Source organism: Rhopilema esculentum, chromosome 20 (genome assembly GCF_057945365.1).
Source record: "Rhopilema esculentum isolate cy_ngs chromosome 20, ASM5794536v1, whole genome shotgun sequence".
In the NCBI taxonomy this organism is placed as follows: Eukaryota; Metazoa; Cnidaria; class Scyphozoa; order Rhizostomeae; family Rhizostomatidae; genus Rhopilema; species Rhopilema esculentum.
This window is the reverse complement of record NC_142834.1, coordinates 12365508-12381491: the sequence shown is the minus strand read 5'-3', so window position 1 is coordinate 12381491 and position 15984 is coordinate 12365508. Positions and strand designations below refer to the sequence as shown.

The window sequence follows — 15984 nt, the reverse complement described above, 5'->3', positions numbered from 1 at the left end:
GGCTTTTAACGATTAATACGATTCATAATTAATTATTATAGTAATAATGATTGATAATAATATTTTTCCAAGCTATCATACCCGGCTATAAAAAAGATTTAAATGATGTGTGTTATTGTTCTGGAGTGCCAGTTTTTAATAGATTTTTTGTTTGCTCTGCAGATTGGTAAAATCATTCAACAGGCCGCGGGGAAAAGTAACTTGAAAAATGTCACTTTAGAACTTGGAGGGAAAAGTCCAAACATAATTTTTGCTGACGCTGACATTGATGAAGCTGTGGAATTGAGTCATTTTGCGTTGTTTTTCAACCAAGGGCAGTGCTGCTGCGCAGGAAGCCGTACATTTGTTGAAGAGTCTGTCTATGACGAGTTTGTTAAAAAGAGCGTTTCGAGAGCTCAAAAGAGGACAGTGGGAAACCCTATGGATAGTTCAACGCAACAGGGACCCCAGGTTCGATTTTTAATTACAATATCCACATCGTTGTATGATTCTTTTGAACATAACCTTTAAAAAATAAACCGTTTTTATCTAACGAGTATTTCCTGATTATATGCATTGTATTATTCGTACTTTTCTTGAAATAATCAAAGCAGCTACGTATAACAAGCACATTAATGTTTGTTTTCAAGATCAAGAAACTTGTTTATTTATTCACTTTTTCATAAGTTTAAAGACATTAGTTTTTGTAACAGATTGACAAGGAACAATTTGACAAGATCCTGGACTTAATTGAAAGTGGAAAGAAGCAAGGTGCAAAATTGAACTGCGGAGGCAAACGGGCTGGTGACAAAGGATTCTTCATCGAGCCAACTGTCTTCTCTGACGTCACTGATGACATGCGCATTGCCAAAGAAGAGGTATGTTTGCTAATAGAATATGATTTCTAGTATACCAAGCAACTTTTCTCTTTTCCCCCTATCTTTAGTTCGTTATCAATCAGAAGATGTGTCAAGTATCATTGAGTTGAAAATATAGTGATTTGCAATGAATTCTCGCTGACAAAAGAAGTTCAATGAAAACCCTTTCTAGGACATTCCTCGACGAGTAAACCCTGCCTCAAAGTGAACCTAAAGTCTCAGAGTCTTAACTACGATTTCAGAGTTGTTTGTCTCAAATCCTGAACGTTCATCTCACACCCTTATTCTCACAATATATTATAGCATCAATATTTTGGGTTTAAATGTAAGTTTTAAAAGAAAGTCCTTTTCGCTAGGTTTCATCAGAGCAGTTTCTCTGGTTTTTTGCTGGCCTACCCCTCGCAATCTCTTTCTGTCTTGCACAGGATTCAAAATCTTTCGATTTCACATTTTCAACAGGCTTTAGTTATTGGGAAGTCATTATATGTAGAATGAATGATTCCTAATAGCACATAAATATTAATTTCATAGATATTTGGACCAGTGCAGCAGATCATCAAGTTCAAAGACATTGATGAACTGATTGAAAGAGCCAATGACACTTATTACGGTCTTGCTGCTGCAGTTCACACTAAAGACCTCAATAGAGCTTTGAAAGTGGCGCATGGCATCAGAGCTGGAACAGTCTGGTGAGTGAGCGTGGAATTTCTAAGCAGGGGGATTGCCAGCCGCAAATGCTTCATAATTGCTCTATGCAAGCTATGTCTAAAGTAACTGCTTTCTTCCGAGTCAAAAAAGAGTGCATACATTTTCTCATGACGATTCCTTCAGATTATAAACTTCGCGATTTTATGTACGATATCATGCTTTTGTCAGTATAAACATCAAGTAAGAATTTGGTTCGTTATGTCGTCATGCGAGGGTGTTTTCACTTCTGCATTTAATGTCCTTTGGCCAGAATGGTCTGCATTATCTACTTACGAGCAATTTTCTTGTAACATGATTTGACAACCCAGTCCCGCAATACCGATTTATTCCTAATTCAAACACAGGGTCAATTGTTACGATGTTTTGAATGCCCAGAGCCCTTTTGGTGGATTCAAAATGTCTGGCAGCGGCAGAGAATTGTGAGTGTCCTCTTTTTTGAGTATTTTATCCGTTGTCTTATGTTCGGGAGACATTTCGCCAAACCCTTTTCGATCTGACGTTCTAGTACCCCATGAATATAGCACAAAAAAGCAGTGATATTGTATTGCCAGTTCTATATGCTTGTTTTTAGGTTACTGTCGTTAAACTACGACAATAAGTTTATCCCGATTAGGTTTGAGATTAGCCAATTGAACCAATGACGCTTTCTGATTGGCTTTTGTTTTGGCCAATCAATATCCTTTAACCTATTAGTCTTTGCGAATGTTTAAAGTCTGTCTGCTCGACAGGTACAAAGCCAGTCTAGCTGTGCCTTTGCCAAATTTCTATACACATTTATTTTACAGAAACTTTTTGTTCTCAAGCAGTTGATATTTTTACTAAAGTTGAGTGAAAGTAAACCCGATACATGCACACAAAAGTCTGTTCTCGTTTTCTCCGCTATCGTCCTTTCACTTACCATCGTTTATTTCGTTCTTCAATGTTTGATCCTTAACATATGTACTTCATAATTTAATTTTCAGACCCTACTGCATATTCTCAATTAAAAAACAGCATAACCCTTTGCAATTGGATTTGATCTGTTTGGAGTTTTGTTCGACCCTTTTTATTTTTTATTTCTTACAGAGGTGAATATGGGCTTGAACAATACACACTCGTGAAATCGGTGAGTTTTCATAACTTTCTAGTTACCGACTTAGAAGCTGATCGAAACAGATCCCACTGGCATAGGCAGAAAACAGACTTTACTTGACCCCCGGGTCTCCTTCTCTGTTTGAACCATTTTCAGTTGGACTTTATTCCTTGGCTACCTTTATCGAGTTCACAGGTGCCATGAATTTGTATAAGTTCAGTTCAGTTTCATTTTAAATTGCACTGTATACATAAATTTGTTACAAGTTTACATTAATCCAAGTTTGCAAATGTATGAACAACGTAAAAGGAAGTTTAATGATATAAACAACACATGACCAATACAAAGAAGAGAAACAAGCTAGTATTGTACGTAGGGAATTATTTGATGGAGGAAACTCTTTATGTGCCCCTGTTTGGAAATAAGGTGATTTTAGACTTTTTTGCTTCAGTTTCCTTTGATTTTTATTACATCATTTTTATCTGGGTTAATGTATTATTAAGACGTTGATATACGAGTAAATTTTAGGACATAGTCCAGCGCGCATCCTTGAATCATTTTGGTCTGTAGATTCAGAAATCATTTTGCAGCCTGAAGGCTGTAACAACACGTTTTTTAGTTTTGTTTCTTTAACTTAGTTTGTTGGTTTTGTTGCATTCCAAAAACTTTGTCTATCCCAAAATATTAGCGCTGATTTTATAGGCTTTCTTGTTAAGCTTGTATTGATTATTACACACAAAAACTACTATTGTTGATCTTAATTTTCTTTATTTTGTATTCTCGTTAATTTTCCCGAATAAGATGTTTTCAAATAAATTTAAAGAAACGGTAAATATCAAATGCTTACCCGTTGAGTATGGCAAGACTTGTTTTAACTAAAGTTGTATTTCAGAAGTTGTTGGAGTTGTATTTCATTTTTGCTATCGTTTTTTGTTACTGTTGTTGTTGTTGCTATAATATTTTCTTCTTTGTTGTAGGTCATCATTAAACTTGATCAGAAGAACGCGTAAAACAGGAAGTCACGTGACAGTATTGTTATATGCACCTTTACTTTTCCATTATGTTTTTCACGTGAATTGTTTGCCATTTGCCGATGGTTCTGTAAACATGAAAGGTATAGTGAAAGTCTCTACCTTGACTGAGTTGTTTTCTTTCTCATTTTTTCCTACATGTAATACTTCACATAGGTATAAACAGTGGCGGCTTCAGTCTGGGATAGGAGGGGGGGGGATTTACAAGAGATGTGCCAGGGACCACACCCTTTCCCCCTGTTTGAAAAGTTTTCTTCCGAAAGAAACACCTCTTGTCTCAAGAAATGTCGTTTAAATGTGATGATCTAGATAACGTACATAACAAAACCCCCGAAGTTTTCTCATCAGGTTTGCAAGAATCTCAAGGACCAACTTTCTGGAAAAGTGGGGAGACTAGTCCTTCCCCCCCCCCCGCCATTCCCCCATGGCTCCGCCACTGACAGGCCCACGCTTGCTTTATAATGGACAAAGGCCCTAGCGACAAACAGAGGCGTGAAGAATTCAATAGTTACCCATGAGGTTGTGCTTCACAGCATTATTTTCTGAGCTTCTTCTATTTACAAATGCTTCAAAGCTGCCTCTACTGGAAATTTCAGTTGCTTATGGTATATTGCTTTCAGGGGAGGGAAGTTATGGAAAACATTTTATTTATATTTATTGATAGGATCAACCTGTCAATCAATATTGGCCAATCAATGTAAGTGGAATCACACTCGCTGATTGGTCAATTCTTGATTGAAAGAAGATTTATTTCTGGAGTACTGTATCTGTCGATCGCCTTTAAATCGATTCAAAATCGTGTATAATATCAGCAATTGATATCATCCATACATGTTAAGCTATTTTCTTTATGCTGACATGTATCATAGATATATTTCAGGTGGGTATATTTCATTTAGTTTTATTTCACAGGGAAAGCAGTATTAGAACTGTATACTCTACTCTGCATATCACTACGAGACCAAAGTTAAAAGAAACTGAAGTTTTGCACTTTTACACCAGAAACATGATAAATATGATACAGATTAATGGCCTGAACAATGATGATATTTTAATCAAGTATAAAAAAGCTTCTGGCAAGCTAATGGCGCAACATACATTACATTAAAATTGAAGGGACGAGCTTAGATACTGGGAGGGGGTTTCTAGGAAGGGGCTATACTGAAACACAATTTCTCAGGAAAATGCCCTTCTCTTGTAAGATATTGTCTAACTAGCTCTGGCTATTCGTGAAAAAATGATTAGGTTTGTAAAGTACAGTAAGTTACGTTTATTCATGCTTAAAGCCGGTTTTTCTGCTAATTTATGTGGACATGACTATGTGCTGGTAGTCTAGACAAGACTATATACCAGTGAATATCATTAAGAAAGCAATCGCTTCTCGTTGATTTCTCCGATTCCAACGCAGGTAATTCCAATACAGAAGTTTGGTTTAGGCCTAGAAAACATAGAGGTTTTCAGCTTTGATGTTTTGCAAAGTGTCATTTGTAAACATGAATCATTTGTTATTGCTAAAATCGAAATGACCCGCGTTGAAACGCAATATGATAATTACGATGAATAGGCATCAATCCTATATTCAATCAAAATTTGAAGTTTTACTCAAAGCAAAACATTTTAATATGCTCTTTTGAATAAACATTTTGCTTTTCAATACTAAGTGTTGCCGCATTATGCATAATTTATGCGTAATGCTTAATGTTATCTTAGTAATGTAAACACCATTGCATATGTCATCAAGCAATTAAACCTATTCCTCTTTTGATAACAGGATCAACTATAGTATCCAATTTTAGCTTCCCTATACAGCTGATATGAATTATTGATTTATCTAGGATACCAACAAAGCATCTTTTCTTGTTTTATTTAAATGTTATTGCATTACAATGCTTGCCAATAGCACTTTGTTTCTGACCCAATCCCTCTTATGATTCACTGTAGATCTGTAAACATGCATTTTTGATTGAATAACTTCTTGTTTATTACAAACTTTTGTTCATATCGGGTTTCTTCTTAAACCTTTTTTATCTGTTATGGGGACAGGGTTCACAAGAAAGTGCCAAACGAGTTCAAATGAATCTAGCCGATCAATGTACTCCTTGAGATCTCTGATAGATAGCAGAGCATCTTGATATGCTGCTTGCAAGGTGCAACATGTTTCTTGGTTGAAGGCACATTCTGTTGCAAGCTGTAAACAAACATTTGCGACCATACCATTTAGTTTAAAATAACGTCCATCTAGTGGTGCCTTGTCGCTGAATCTTTAATTTTGCTTATGATTTAAAAAGAAAACGAAAAAATGGGAAATGAAGTGAAAAATCAAAACCAGTTTACTAATAGTTTTCATCGTGCTGATTTCAAATATCGACACGAAAGCTGTTTTTTCGTTTTTCTGCATTTACCACGCGAAATGTGAAATTTCTCAATTTCTTTGGGGAATGTTGCCAAAAAAAATTTTAATGGTTAATTTGATACGTAAAAAGTTGATATTCATATTTGATATACGTAAAAAATGTTGCTAACCAATTTCTGCATAGGTTAATTCACTTTAAAAAGCTATCTAAGGCTATCAGTTAAAGAAAGTTGACAAGTTTGACTCTCAGCAGCCTCTGCCTCCTATCCACGTCTGACCTCCTATCCAGCAGTCTCTGCCTTCTATACATAAAGTAGCAGGAAGCATCCCTTGGTAATTCATGTTCAAAACAGGCAATTATCAATTCACATGGGGTTATAGGCTCGCACTCCAAAAGTAGAACAAAACATGGTAATAAGGTAGAATTATTGCCTCAAATCACATGAGGCTAACTGAAGAAGTCTGACTTCCCAGAGGAAAGAGGTGGAGGGTTGCGCAATACTCAAAGAAAGACTGCACGGAAATCATTTGGTTTAGAATCCAGCGTGAGTGCGTTTGGCTGAACTGCCGCTCATGTTTCGTAAAAACAATTCTGTTTTGGAGAGAATGTGAAATGAGAGTTAACAGGTGGAAGATATAGCAGGATACAAGCGAGTAAGTAAAATTGTTGTTCGTTACATGTCTCAGCGATTGAGCTCCTTGTGATTTAGAATGACATATCATATGCAGCAGAGCCGATAATTCTGTTCAGTTATTTATAATGGTTGTAGCTAACTATTACTTGTGGGTTTGGCGTCAAGCGGTTTTGTTTTGCATTTAAAACGTATCCTAAATAACGATTTTACAAAAGATGATTTTATTTAAAGGCTTTTGCGCAAGCGGCATGCCTTGCGACTTTATTTTCAAAACAGGCCTAATATCGTACTGCATAAAAATACAAAACCCAGTTAACTTCTCGTATAAAATAACAGCTACCGCTAAGCATGCCGGTTGCGCAAGAGCTTTTAATCGTCTTTTGCACAGAATGTACAAGTGCGAATATATTGTTGAAAATGTCACTAGAGAGGTTTGGCACTTTCTGTAAATGATAGTATCCCACTACAGACAAAATGAGATTTCTGCTATAAATTTTACATAAAAAGGGGTAGGGACCTTTGAAAACTTTAAGAACATTTGGAAGGGCTGCCGCCCTCAAAGCTCTTATGTCTACTACGCCCCTGTCCGATGCAGGCCTAAATAGCAACATTTGTAAACAGGATAAAATTTACTCGAATCAGGGAAACTTCGGAACATAATAAGAGCTGGAACAGCTAGAACATAATAAGAGTGCAGTTTTGCGTTCAAAGACATTTCATCATGACATGCATCCCATTCCGATCGGGTTATTAAGATTCGGATAATCAAGTTCTGGGTGATTAAAGTTCAGGTAATCGTGATTTGGATTATAAAAAGATCAATATAATTTAAGATAATCAATATATGGATAATGAAGAGATAGACAATTAAGATTCAGCTATTTAGATAATCGAGATAATAATTAAAGTTTTCGGTAATCGAGATTCGGGTAATCTAGACACGGATTATCGGGATTCGGATAAAAAAGATAGATACAATCGAGGTTCAGATTCACAATTACAGCAATTAACACTACAACAATCGACCTTTGATGAAACTAAGGAGCTAGATCGTGAAAATGTGACTCCTGAAATTCATGGGATGCCTTTAAAATCCTTAAGTGCATCATCCCAGAAGCCGTCATTTCTCCTAATGTGACCATGATTGGTTGGCCAATATATACTGGCCTTCCAATCAATGGCATTTGCAAACTTTGATTAGGGAGGAAAGGTCCTGTACTAAAAATTTCTCGATACACAGTCATTTATACATTTGCTAGTTTAAAATTGTCACCTCTACAATAAACACAAACAATATTACAATCTTCAAAAATTTGATCATAGAAACCCAATCCCTTTACTACTCATGTGCTTTGATGAGTTGTAGAAAAGAGAGAAGTATGTTAAATAAACAGGTAGAAACAAGTGGAACAGGGTGATTGAGCCCATTATGATGCAAAAAACTCCCGCTATCTTCCCTGCAATTGTCACCGGAACAATATCTCCATATCCAACTGTTGTCATAGAAATAATGCAGAACCAGATACCTGAAATCATACTGTCAAAGTCTTTGTTATATTTGTATTCTAATTGAAACATTATCGATGCTCCGGCGAGTGCGTTTATCGATAAGAAGAACATCAAGGATCCAACTTGGTCGCGGCAATAAAGCAATGCCTTGCCCATTAGCTGAAGGCTTTTGCTGTGACGTGTTAGTTTTATTATTCTGAATGCTTGTACAAGTCTGAAGGCACGAATGATGGCGAATGAACGCGCATTTGACGCGTCTTCCATCACAATCAATGTTGCAAAATATGGTACTATCGCAGCTAAATCAATAAGGCCGAGCAGCGAGAATAAGAAATCGGACTTACGCGGTGCAGAAATTACCCGCGCGATATACTCCAGTGTGAACCACGCGATGAATATACTTTCAAGCGTAAACCAGACATTGTCACGACGATTTCCAATCTCCTTTGGCTTCCTATCCACTGTCTCAATACAAAAAGTCACACTTGATGCTAGAATCATCATAAACGAGAAGTTCGCCATTATCTTCCCTGCTAGCGATGTTTCAGGGTATTCCAGCATCATCCAGAGCTTTCTTGCTCTACGATGTTGAGGTAAATCGATGTCTTGTCGCAGCAAATGCATTTGGAATATTTCAAAGAGTCGCATGGCTTCCTCAAAATCCTCCTCCTTTACGTCCGAAGGTCTTGACATGATGCCCGAGGACTGGTAATAGAAAAGTATAGCTCCAAACGCGCTCTCACTCGTATCGAAATCGAATACATACTCTCCTGTATCTGGGTTGTAATACTTCTGTCGACGCTCGTAATTCCCAAGCAAAGTATTCGGAAAACGGGCTAAAGTTCGTTCGAATGTCTCATACTGCTTGCCCTTCACGTTGATCAACACACGTTCATTGCGCCAACGACGTTTTCCCATTTTCAGTCATTAGTGCCACAAAACAATGCAATTGTAAGAGCTTTCTGTTGCAAACCTTTTTACTTGAAAGTTTTTCAGCTGCCGTTAGAGAATTGAGGGAAGAAATACACAAACCTCTTCGTCTGCCAGTGTACACAATTTGCCATAAAAATAGATAAACCTACCCTCGAGTACAATCACTTCAGAATTTAAGATGCAGCTAAATCCAAGATCTTCTACATGTTATGGTCAATATGCGTTGCATACACATGGTGCATGTTATGCATTCATTTGCTGACGTACCTCCTTTTATTCCTGCAAAAACAAAACAATTATCTATAAGAAGCCCAACTGGAAGCTGGCATTGACAGTGATCGTTAATATAAACATCTATAAGTTTTGCCCATTCTATTAAGTAGCTATGGTAGGAAATCATTGCGGAGCTGTGCAAAATAGATAAAGCTAGCGTTTTGTCACAGCTAGGTCAAATTAAATCACCGGCATGAATTTGCCTTATTTTCAAAACGTAGTGCACTGTTTATAAATGAAGTAATTGATGAACCTCAAAACCGATCAATTAATTCATGCATCATATTAAATGAGATTGAAATCATAAGTAAGTGTTTGAAAAGCAGTTTATCTGCACTACTTTGTTTTGTAATATTTTGCGAGAAATCTCATCAAGTAATGTATTAAGCTGCAAATGTTTTAATGTTTTGTTACCATTATTTAAAAAAGAACTCATTTATATTTCATCAAGACATGCTAGGACATAAACTCTTCTCTTCGATTTTTTAACAAGTCAACGAATGTCAATGTTATTTAGGAGGAAGTACACACACCGCCTTCTTTAAAGTCAAAATATCTTTATGCTTTCTTTTGAAAAAAAATCTGACTTTTCAGCATTTATTTCTATGAAACGTTGTGCCATTTTCTTAAATAGTTGCCAATATTAAAACTATGCAACACTACAACTGCACTGCAAAATCATTATTGTCATTAACAAGAAAAGTCTTTTGCGCTACCAGCATATATGGGCTATCTGAAATGACGTCACTAGCTTCCAGGGAATAAGTAAAGAAATGCTAGAAAATTATACTTTGTGATTTATCTAATCAACACATCATGCATTACATCTAAATGTAAAAGTTGATTTAGTCGAATTGAGTCGAAAAAGTTGACAGGAGTTTGTGAGTCTGAGTCGAGTCTAGGCTGAGGCTTGGTCGAAGCTGGGTTGGGGCTGGGTTGCGGCTGAGTTGGGTCAGGGTTGGGGCTGAGTTTGGGCTGGGTAGGGGCTGGGTTGCAGCTGGGTTGGGGCTGCGTTGAGGCAAGGTTGCAGCTGGTTTGGTGCTAGGTTTGGGAATGGGTCGAATCTGGTCTGAGCCTTGGCTCATTTTAGTAGTGCAGGCAGGAATGGAGTTTCATAAACATAGCTTTGAAAGATTTGATAAATGGCACCTACCCAGTTTTTCTTGGTTTTCCTGATAGAGCTTATTTCTATCCTTGGTGAAATCCAATTTTAAAAATTTGCTTCCGTCAATTTTTTGTTTGCTGAACAATTTCATTCAATCATATATGACGATACGAAGAAGTGCATTAAAAAGCTTGAGTGGATTAATGAAGAAATGCCATTCAAAAAAGAAATCCATACCAAATATCATGCATGCCATAAAATAAAGAAATACTGCGTTTTATTTTAAAAACGAATTAAAGAATTCTCTACTAAAAGAAGTATCTATATTGCATCGAAGGCAATGGAGTCAGCTACTTATTATAGATTCCGAAATTATTTGTAATTTGTGATTAAAGACTAGTGTCTCTTAAAAATGATCTAGCGAACTGAAAAGCATAAACAGCGAATTCTAATAGAAAAGCACAAGGTAAATTTAAACGACATTTTCTACTTAGTTGCAAATCATTTTACAAGGATAAATTTTCGGTTGCGTTCGACTTGCTGAGTCTCTTAAAGTAAGCTCAGTGTCCGGGATGGTATCGCACTTGACAAAAGATGTTGAGATTTCTTTTAGAATAAAACAGCAAAATTTTAGTAAATGACATCATAAAGGATTTCTACAGGTGTGTCAAATTCGACCAATGATGAATCGATTGGCAAAGGCCAGTGAAAAGACTGATGGATGCTCAGTCCAAGGTTGGGTGGAGCGAAAAATGACATCATGCTATCCAAACAATGTATGTGATGTGAACAATTTTTTTGCGGTACAGAATTTAAAAATGGCTTTGAAAAAAGCAAACATTTTACGACATACTAAAAGCTTTTCGTCTGACACTCCTCAGAGCATAAAACGTCAGAATAAGGGTCCGAAAGAACACGATGAAATATATATACCCAGTTGTGGATCGAAATAAGCCAATCAGAAAAACGCAAGCACAAGACCGGTATAGTTGACCAATCAGTGCCGCGAGCCTAAAGAAAAATTACCAATGGAGTCCAAGAGAGAAAACGAACTTCTGTCTACACAATGGCGGCTTTTTCGTTTTTATTTAGATCGACTCCAAAACTGCTAGATGGAAGGACGACCGGGCTCTGCAAATTATCCGAAACATGTCGTCATTATAGAGTTTTGCACAATCTGGGTTGTTTTCTCTCTTGGACTCCATTGGTAATTTTTCTTTAGGCTCGCGGCACTGATTGGTCAACTATACCGGTCTTGTGCTTGCGTGTGCTTGCGTGTTGCAAAACTGTCATAGGAAACAAAACGGGGGGTCGGGGGCTGGCCCTCGGAAATTTTTTTTTAAATCACCCTATTTAGAATGTTAGAACATGCCCCATGTCGAAAATCAAAGTTTTTTGTTCACAATTGGCATTGGCATGAAGAAGATTCTCGATCAAATTGACTGTATTTGAAACGTCTACACGGCTAATAAAGTTTGTATATATCAAATGATGTATTGCCCTCAATTTTAGGTATCAGATGATGACAGTGGCGGTTTTAAGGTGGGTCGAGGCGGGCCATGGCCCAAGGCCCCACGATTATGGTAGCCAAAAAGGGCCCTACATCTAAGAAAAAAGAAACAAATTGTAAAGAACAAGGGCCCCGCAGATGTCTTTGGCCCCGTGGCCCACAGTCCTTGAAACCACTACTGAATGATGATATCGAATTATAGATTTTGAAAGTTAGACCAAAGCCCAAAGCCTTTTTTTAGCTAGTGAAACACTTTTTTTCAAGATTTTACAAAGAAAGCAACTTTTCTGGCCTAGGAGACGAGATTCCTTTCGATTAAACTCGATCTCGAAATCTTTAAAAATTTGACGAAATACATGACTTCATTCTTGTCAATTTTCAAAAGTTTTGCAGCATATCTTTGAAAAAAAGTAAAGAGGTACCTCAACACCTGTTAGCCTAATGACTGTGTTGCTCCTGCTTCCACGCTACAGTTGCAAATCATTTACAAAAGATATGATTTATGATCAGGTATTGAACATGTGCTTAAAACTGTAGACTTATCCGAAAAATATCTGATAACATATCTTGGACAAATGGATTTTAAGAGATCTTGGTGCCGTCCGTTTGGCACAAATTGATGATTTTGCAGATTGATGGCCCCTTTGGTATGAGAAACTGTGCGTAGACATGGTAAAATGGATAAAGAATTTCTTAAGAAAAGACACAGTATCTATTCCGGGACAAAAGTTTGAAGAAAGTTTAGAAACTTTAATAATAAAATTTGAAACCAGTTTTATCAAAACAGCCGGTTTAACTTTCCATTAAGTTCACAGAAGGCTCTTACATGAGGGCATCAATCCTCAATAAATTCTGTATAGAGTTTTTAAAAAGTTGTCAAATTTTTGGCTTCAATTAGTCATAGTTTTTTTCAGGGTACAAAACTCCTGGTTGTAGCGTACAAAAATCATGATGCATAGGAGATTTTAGTTGAATTGCAAAGTTAAATAGCTTGCCAACAACAGGACGTTGAGAAAGTATTGCTCGTTATCATACCTAGAGCAGTTTTCACTATTAAGGGATAGTTTATGGCCCAAAGCAAAAGGACTATTGTTCAAGAGAGAAAACACAAGGAATATGCACATATTACGTCATCAAAAAAACGGCATTATTTGAAAAATCCCTTTCTCCCTTAATAATTATTTTAACAAGCTTTAAGAAATAGCCATAATGACTGTTACCGTTTGTGAAATCCCGCCCCCCCCCCCTCCCCACCCAATGGCCAACACATCGATAGTTTTATCCAGTTAAAACCATTTTGATTAGAAAGAGCACAGGGTAGTGCTCAATTAATTTTTCCAATGTGTGAGCCCTTTCAGTTATTCGATATCAGATGCTCGAAATAATTCGCATTAGTCATTAGTCAAAAAACTAATATGGTTAGTCAAAAGTTTTGGGTTTCACAAACAGTGTGCTAGTTAGCTAGTGAAAACCCCTACTACCCCCTCAACAGATATCGAATTAATTCAAGTATTGCGCACTTGCTTGAAAAAATTAAAAGCTAATGAGGGTTGGTAGTGAGAGTAGGCTTTCTGGCTGCTACCACATTAACTGCTGCCAATAAAAAAATATGAACAATTTTTTGGCGCTACTAAATTTGAAAATGGCTTTGAAAAAAGCAAAAAATTTTAACATATTGAAAGTTTTTTCGTCTGAACCTCTTTAGAGTTTAAAACGTAAGAATAAGGGTCGGAAAGAACAAGATAGAGAATAAATACCCAGTTGTGGATCGAATTCTCCATCTTGTTCTTTTGGACCCTTATTCTAACGTTATATGCTCTGAAAAGTTTCCGAAGAAAAAATTTAATATGTTTAAAATTTTTTGCTTTTTTAAAAGCCATTTTCAAAACAAAATATATTTTTCTACAAGGTTTTCAAAAATTTTGCAGAAACTGATGATGAAATTTTCGTCTTCAATGAATTTTCTAAACTTTTCATGAAAACGTACTTTAGACAGGAGGTCAATTTATGGTTGTAATCAGTTTTGGTTTTATCCGAAGGTTAGTTGCCTTTTGAAAATTTTCAAGTTTTTGAAAAAATAACTTGGGGGCAAAAGGCACACCGGGAAATTTCCCGGTGTCCCGGTGGGCCAGTCCGCTTCTGCTTCCCACATCTAAATACAGCATCAGAACGGAAGCGAATCTCTTGACGTGATAAAAAAGTCACGAACATTTCATAACATCATTCATGACATCATAGTTACGAAACTCTTAAGAAACAGTGTGTATTGAAATTTCCAGAACATTAAGAAACTGGAGTACTCAACATCGATCTTTGTTTCTTTTAAAAAAAATGCATGTAGGCGCGGATCTATAACTTACGCGATAGGTCAGAGAATTCATTCTCATTGCATGGAAAAATGTGTTTTATAGAAGTTACGCTAGAAATCCACAGTTACAGGTAGCTTCTAAGTTTTAGTGGAATCATACGAAATATAAAAAGATAAACTATTTTCACGGCTCCTCTTGTTGTTGCATTTTTAAGCAAAGTTACTGATAACAAGGTTAGGTCGTCAATCTATTTTCTAAAACATACGTGTGATTGCAGGTTGTTGATTTTTACATGGATATAAGATGGCAAATAACGTAATGAAATCAAAGCAGGTTGAAGCAACAGATGCAACCCACGTGCAATGTGTATTTCTATATCGAGTAACGGTTTTGTGAGAACAAATATTTTTTAAAATTCCGACAATATAGCAAACTTCCAAACTTCCCTACAATTTGGCGGTTGAGAATTCCACTGCCCCCAGTTAATGATCCCCCGAGTGCATGTTTCTTTGAATTGGCGTATTTAAGCACCCTTGATACAATATTTATAATATTATAACAATATATAATATTGTAAAACAAATTTTGTTTATATGTCAGATTCGCAGGATAGCCTGTCATTCGGATTCTGTAAATCTTGTCATAAGTAACGTGAAGAATAGACAGGAACAAAACACAACGACGATGATATTCCAAAATATTGTAGAATAGAATTTCAAAATCAATTAAAGGTATAACTATCAATTCTTTAAAACATAAAACTTATTTTAGAATTCGATTTTGTAACATATTGAATTCTTGTCGTCGTTTTATTGTGTTCCTGCCCCTTACTTGAACCGTCTTTGGTCTACTTAGCTTTTTAAACAACCTTTGCTAGATTCAAATGCTGTCATTTTCGTGTATCTATTTTGAGTCTATTCTGAGAACTATCGCAGTATTCAGTAAATGAAGCCACAAATAAATATCGTTTGATGGCTGATTTTTACGTTCCCACCAAAAGCATGATGTCAACCGTAGCACCTGTTACATTAGTTTCAATTAGCAATTAACGAGTCTGTAGAAGGGCTTATTTAACATTGCAATAATATCTCCATGCGGTTTAGAACTCAGTTAACAAAAACACTACTCAAAAGAATTTCAGCTAGTAGAATTGTCAAAGTGATAAAACATATTGCAACAAACCTTGGCTTAAAATGATGAACACTAGCTTCTCCTTCTCAGAAATTCCCATGCATCAGTTAAAAATCTTGCCAACCACAATCATTCCGTGCGATTGAATAATTGAATGCATTGAAATACTCCTTCTATGAAACGATGCCTTACTCAATCAGCTCTTTTGCTCTAGCAAAAGTCAAAGAAGCGAATATCTCAAAAAATTATCTTCCTTTATAAGTGCAGCCTGTAGCTTGTATCCTTAACTAATCTCTGCAACATACGAGCTGAATTCAGTGGATAGAATACAGGCATATCCATGGCCCGTACAACCCAAGTACTCTAGTCGATTAGAGTGAGAATCTTTTGCTGTCAGAACATGCAACTAACACACAACTGTTCATTGATCGATCACCAACACACGCAATTGCGAGATGCTGCAGTTAGAACTATCGCAGTTAATAAATCGCGAGGTTAACGGCTTTATTTGCAACAGCTGGATCTAATTGAGCACGCACAATTAATCCGTTGCGTATT

At 36.5% G+C, this 15984-nt stretch overlaps 2 protein-coding genes across 3 annotated transcripts in view; one reads left to right on the top strand and one right to left on the bottom strand.

The window, feature by feature from the left end:
- Window positions 1-3775, top strand: part of LOC135687824 (aldehyde dehydrogenase, mitochondrial) — a 21662-nt gene extending 17887 nt beyond the window's left edge. For both annotated transcript variants that reach the window (XM_065204491.2, XM_065204492.2), the window contains exons 8-13: window positions 163-450; window positions 693-857; window positions 1389-1546; window positions 1910-1984; window positions 2631-2670; window positions 3615-3775. In XM_065204491.2, coding sequence (XP_065060563.2) covers window positions 163-450; window positions 693-857; window positions 1389-1546; window positions 1910-1984; window positions 2631-2670; window positions 3615-3647 — 759 coding nt within the window. In that variant the 3' untranslated portion in view covers window positions 3648-3775. The remainder of the gene's footprint in view (window positions 1-162; window positions 451-692; window positions 858-1388; window positions 1547-1909; window positions 1985-2630; window positions 2671-3614) is intronic.
- Window positions 260-15984, bottom strand: LOC135687825 (potassium voltage-gated channel subfamily A member 1). The gene is made up of 2 exons (XM_065204493.2): window positions 15478-15984; window positions 260-9377 (listed from the first exon to the last, which is right to left on the bottom strand). Exon 2 carries the CDS (start codon window positions 9081-9083, stop codon window positions 7974-7976), a length of 1110 nt encoding a protein of 369 aa, XP_065060565.1. The 5' UTR covers window positions 9084-9377; window positions 15478-15984; the 3' UTR covers window positions 260-7973.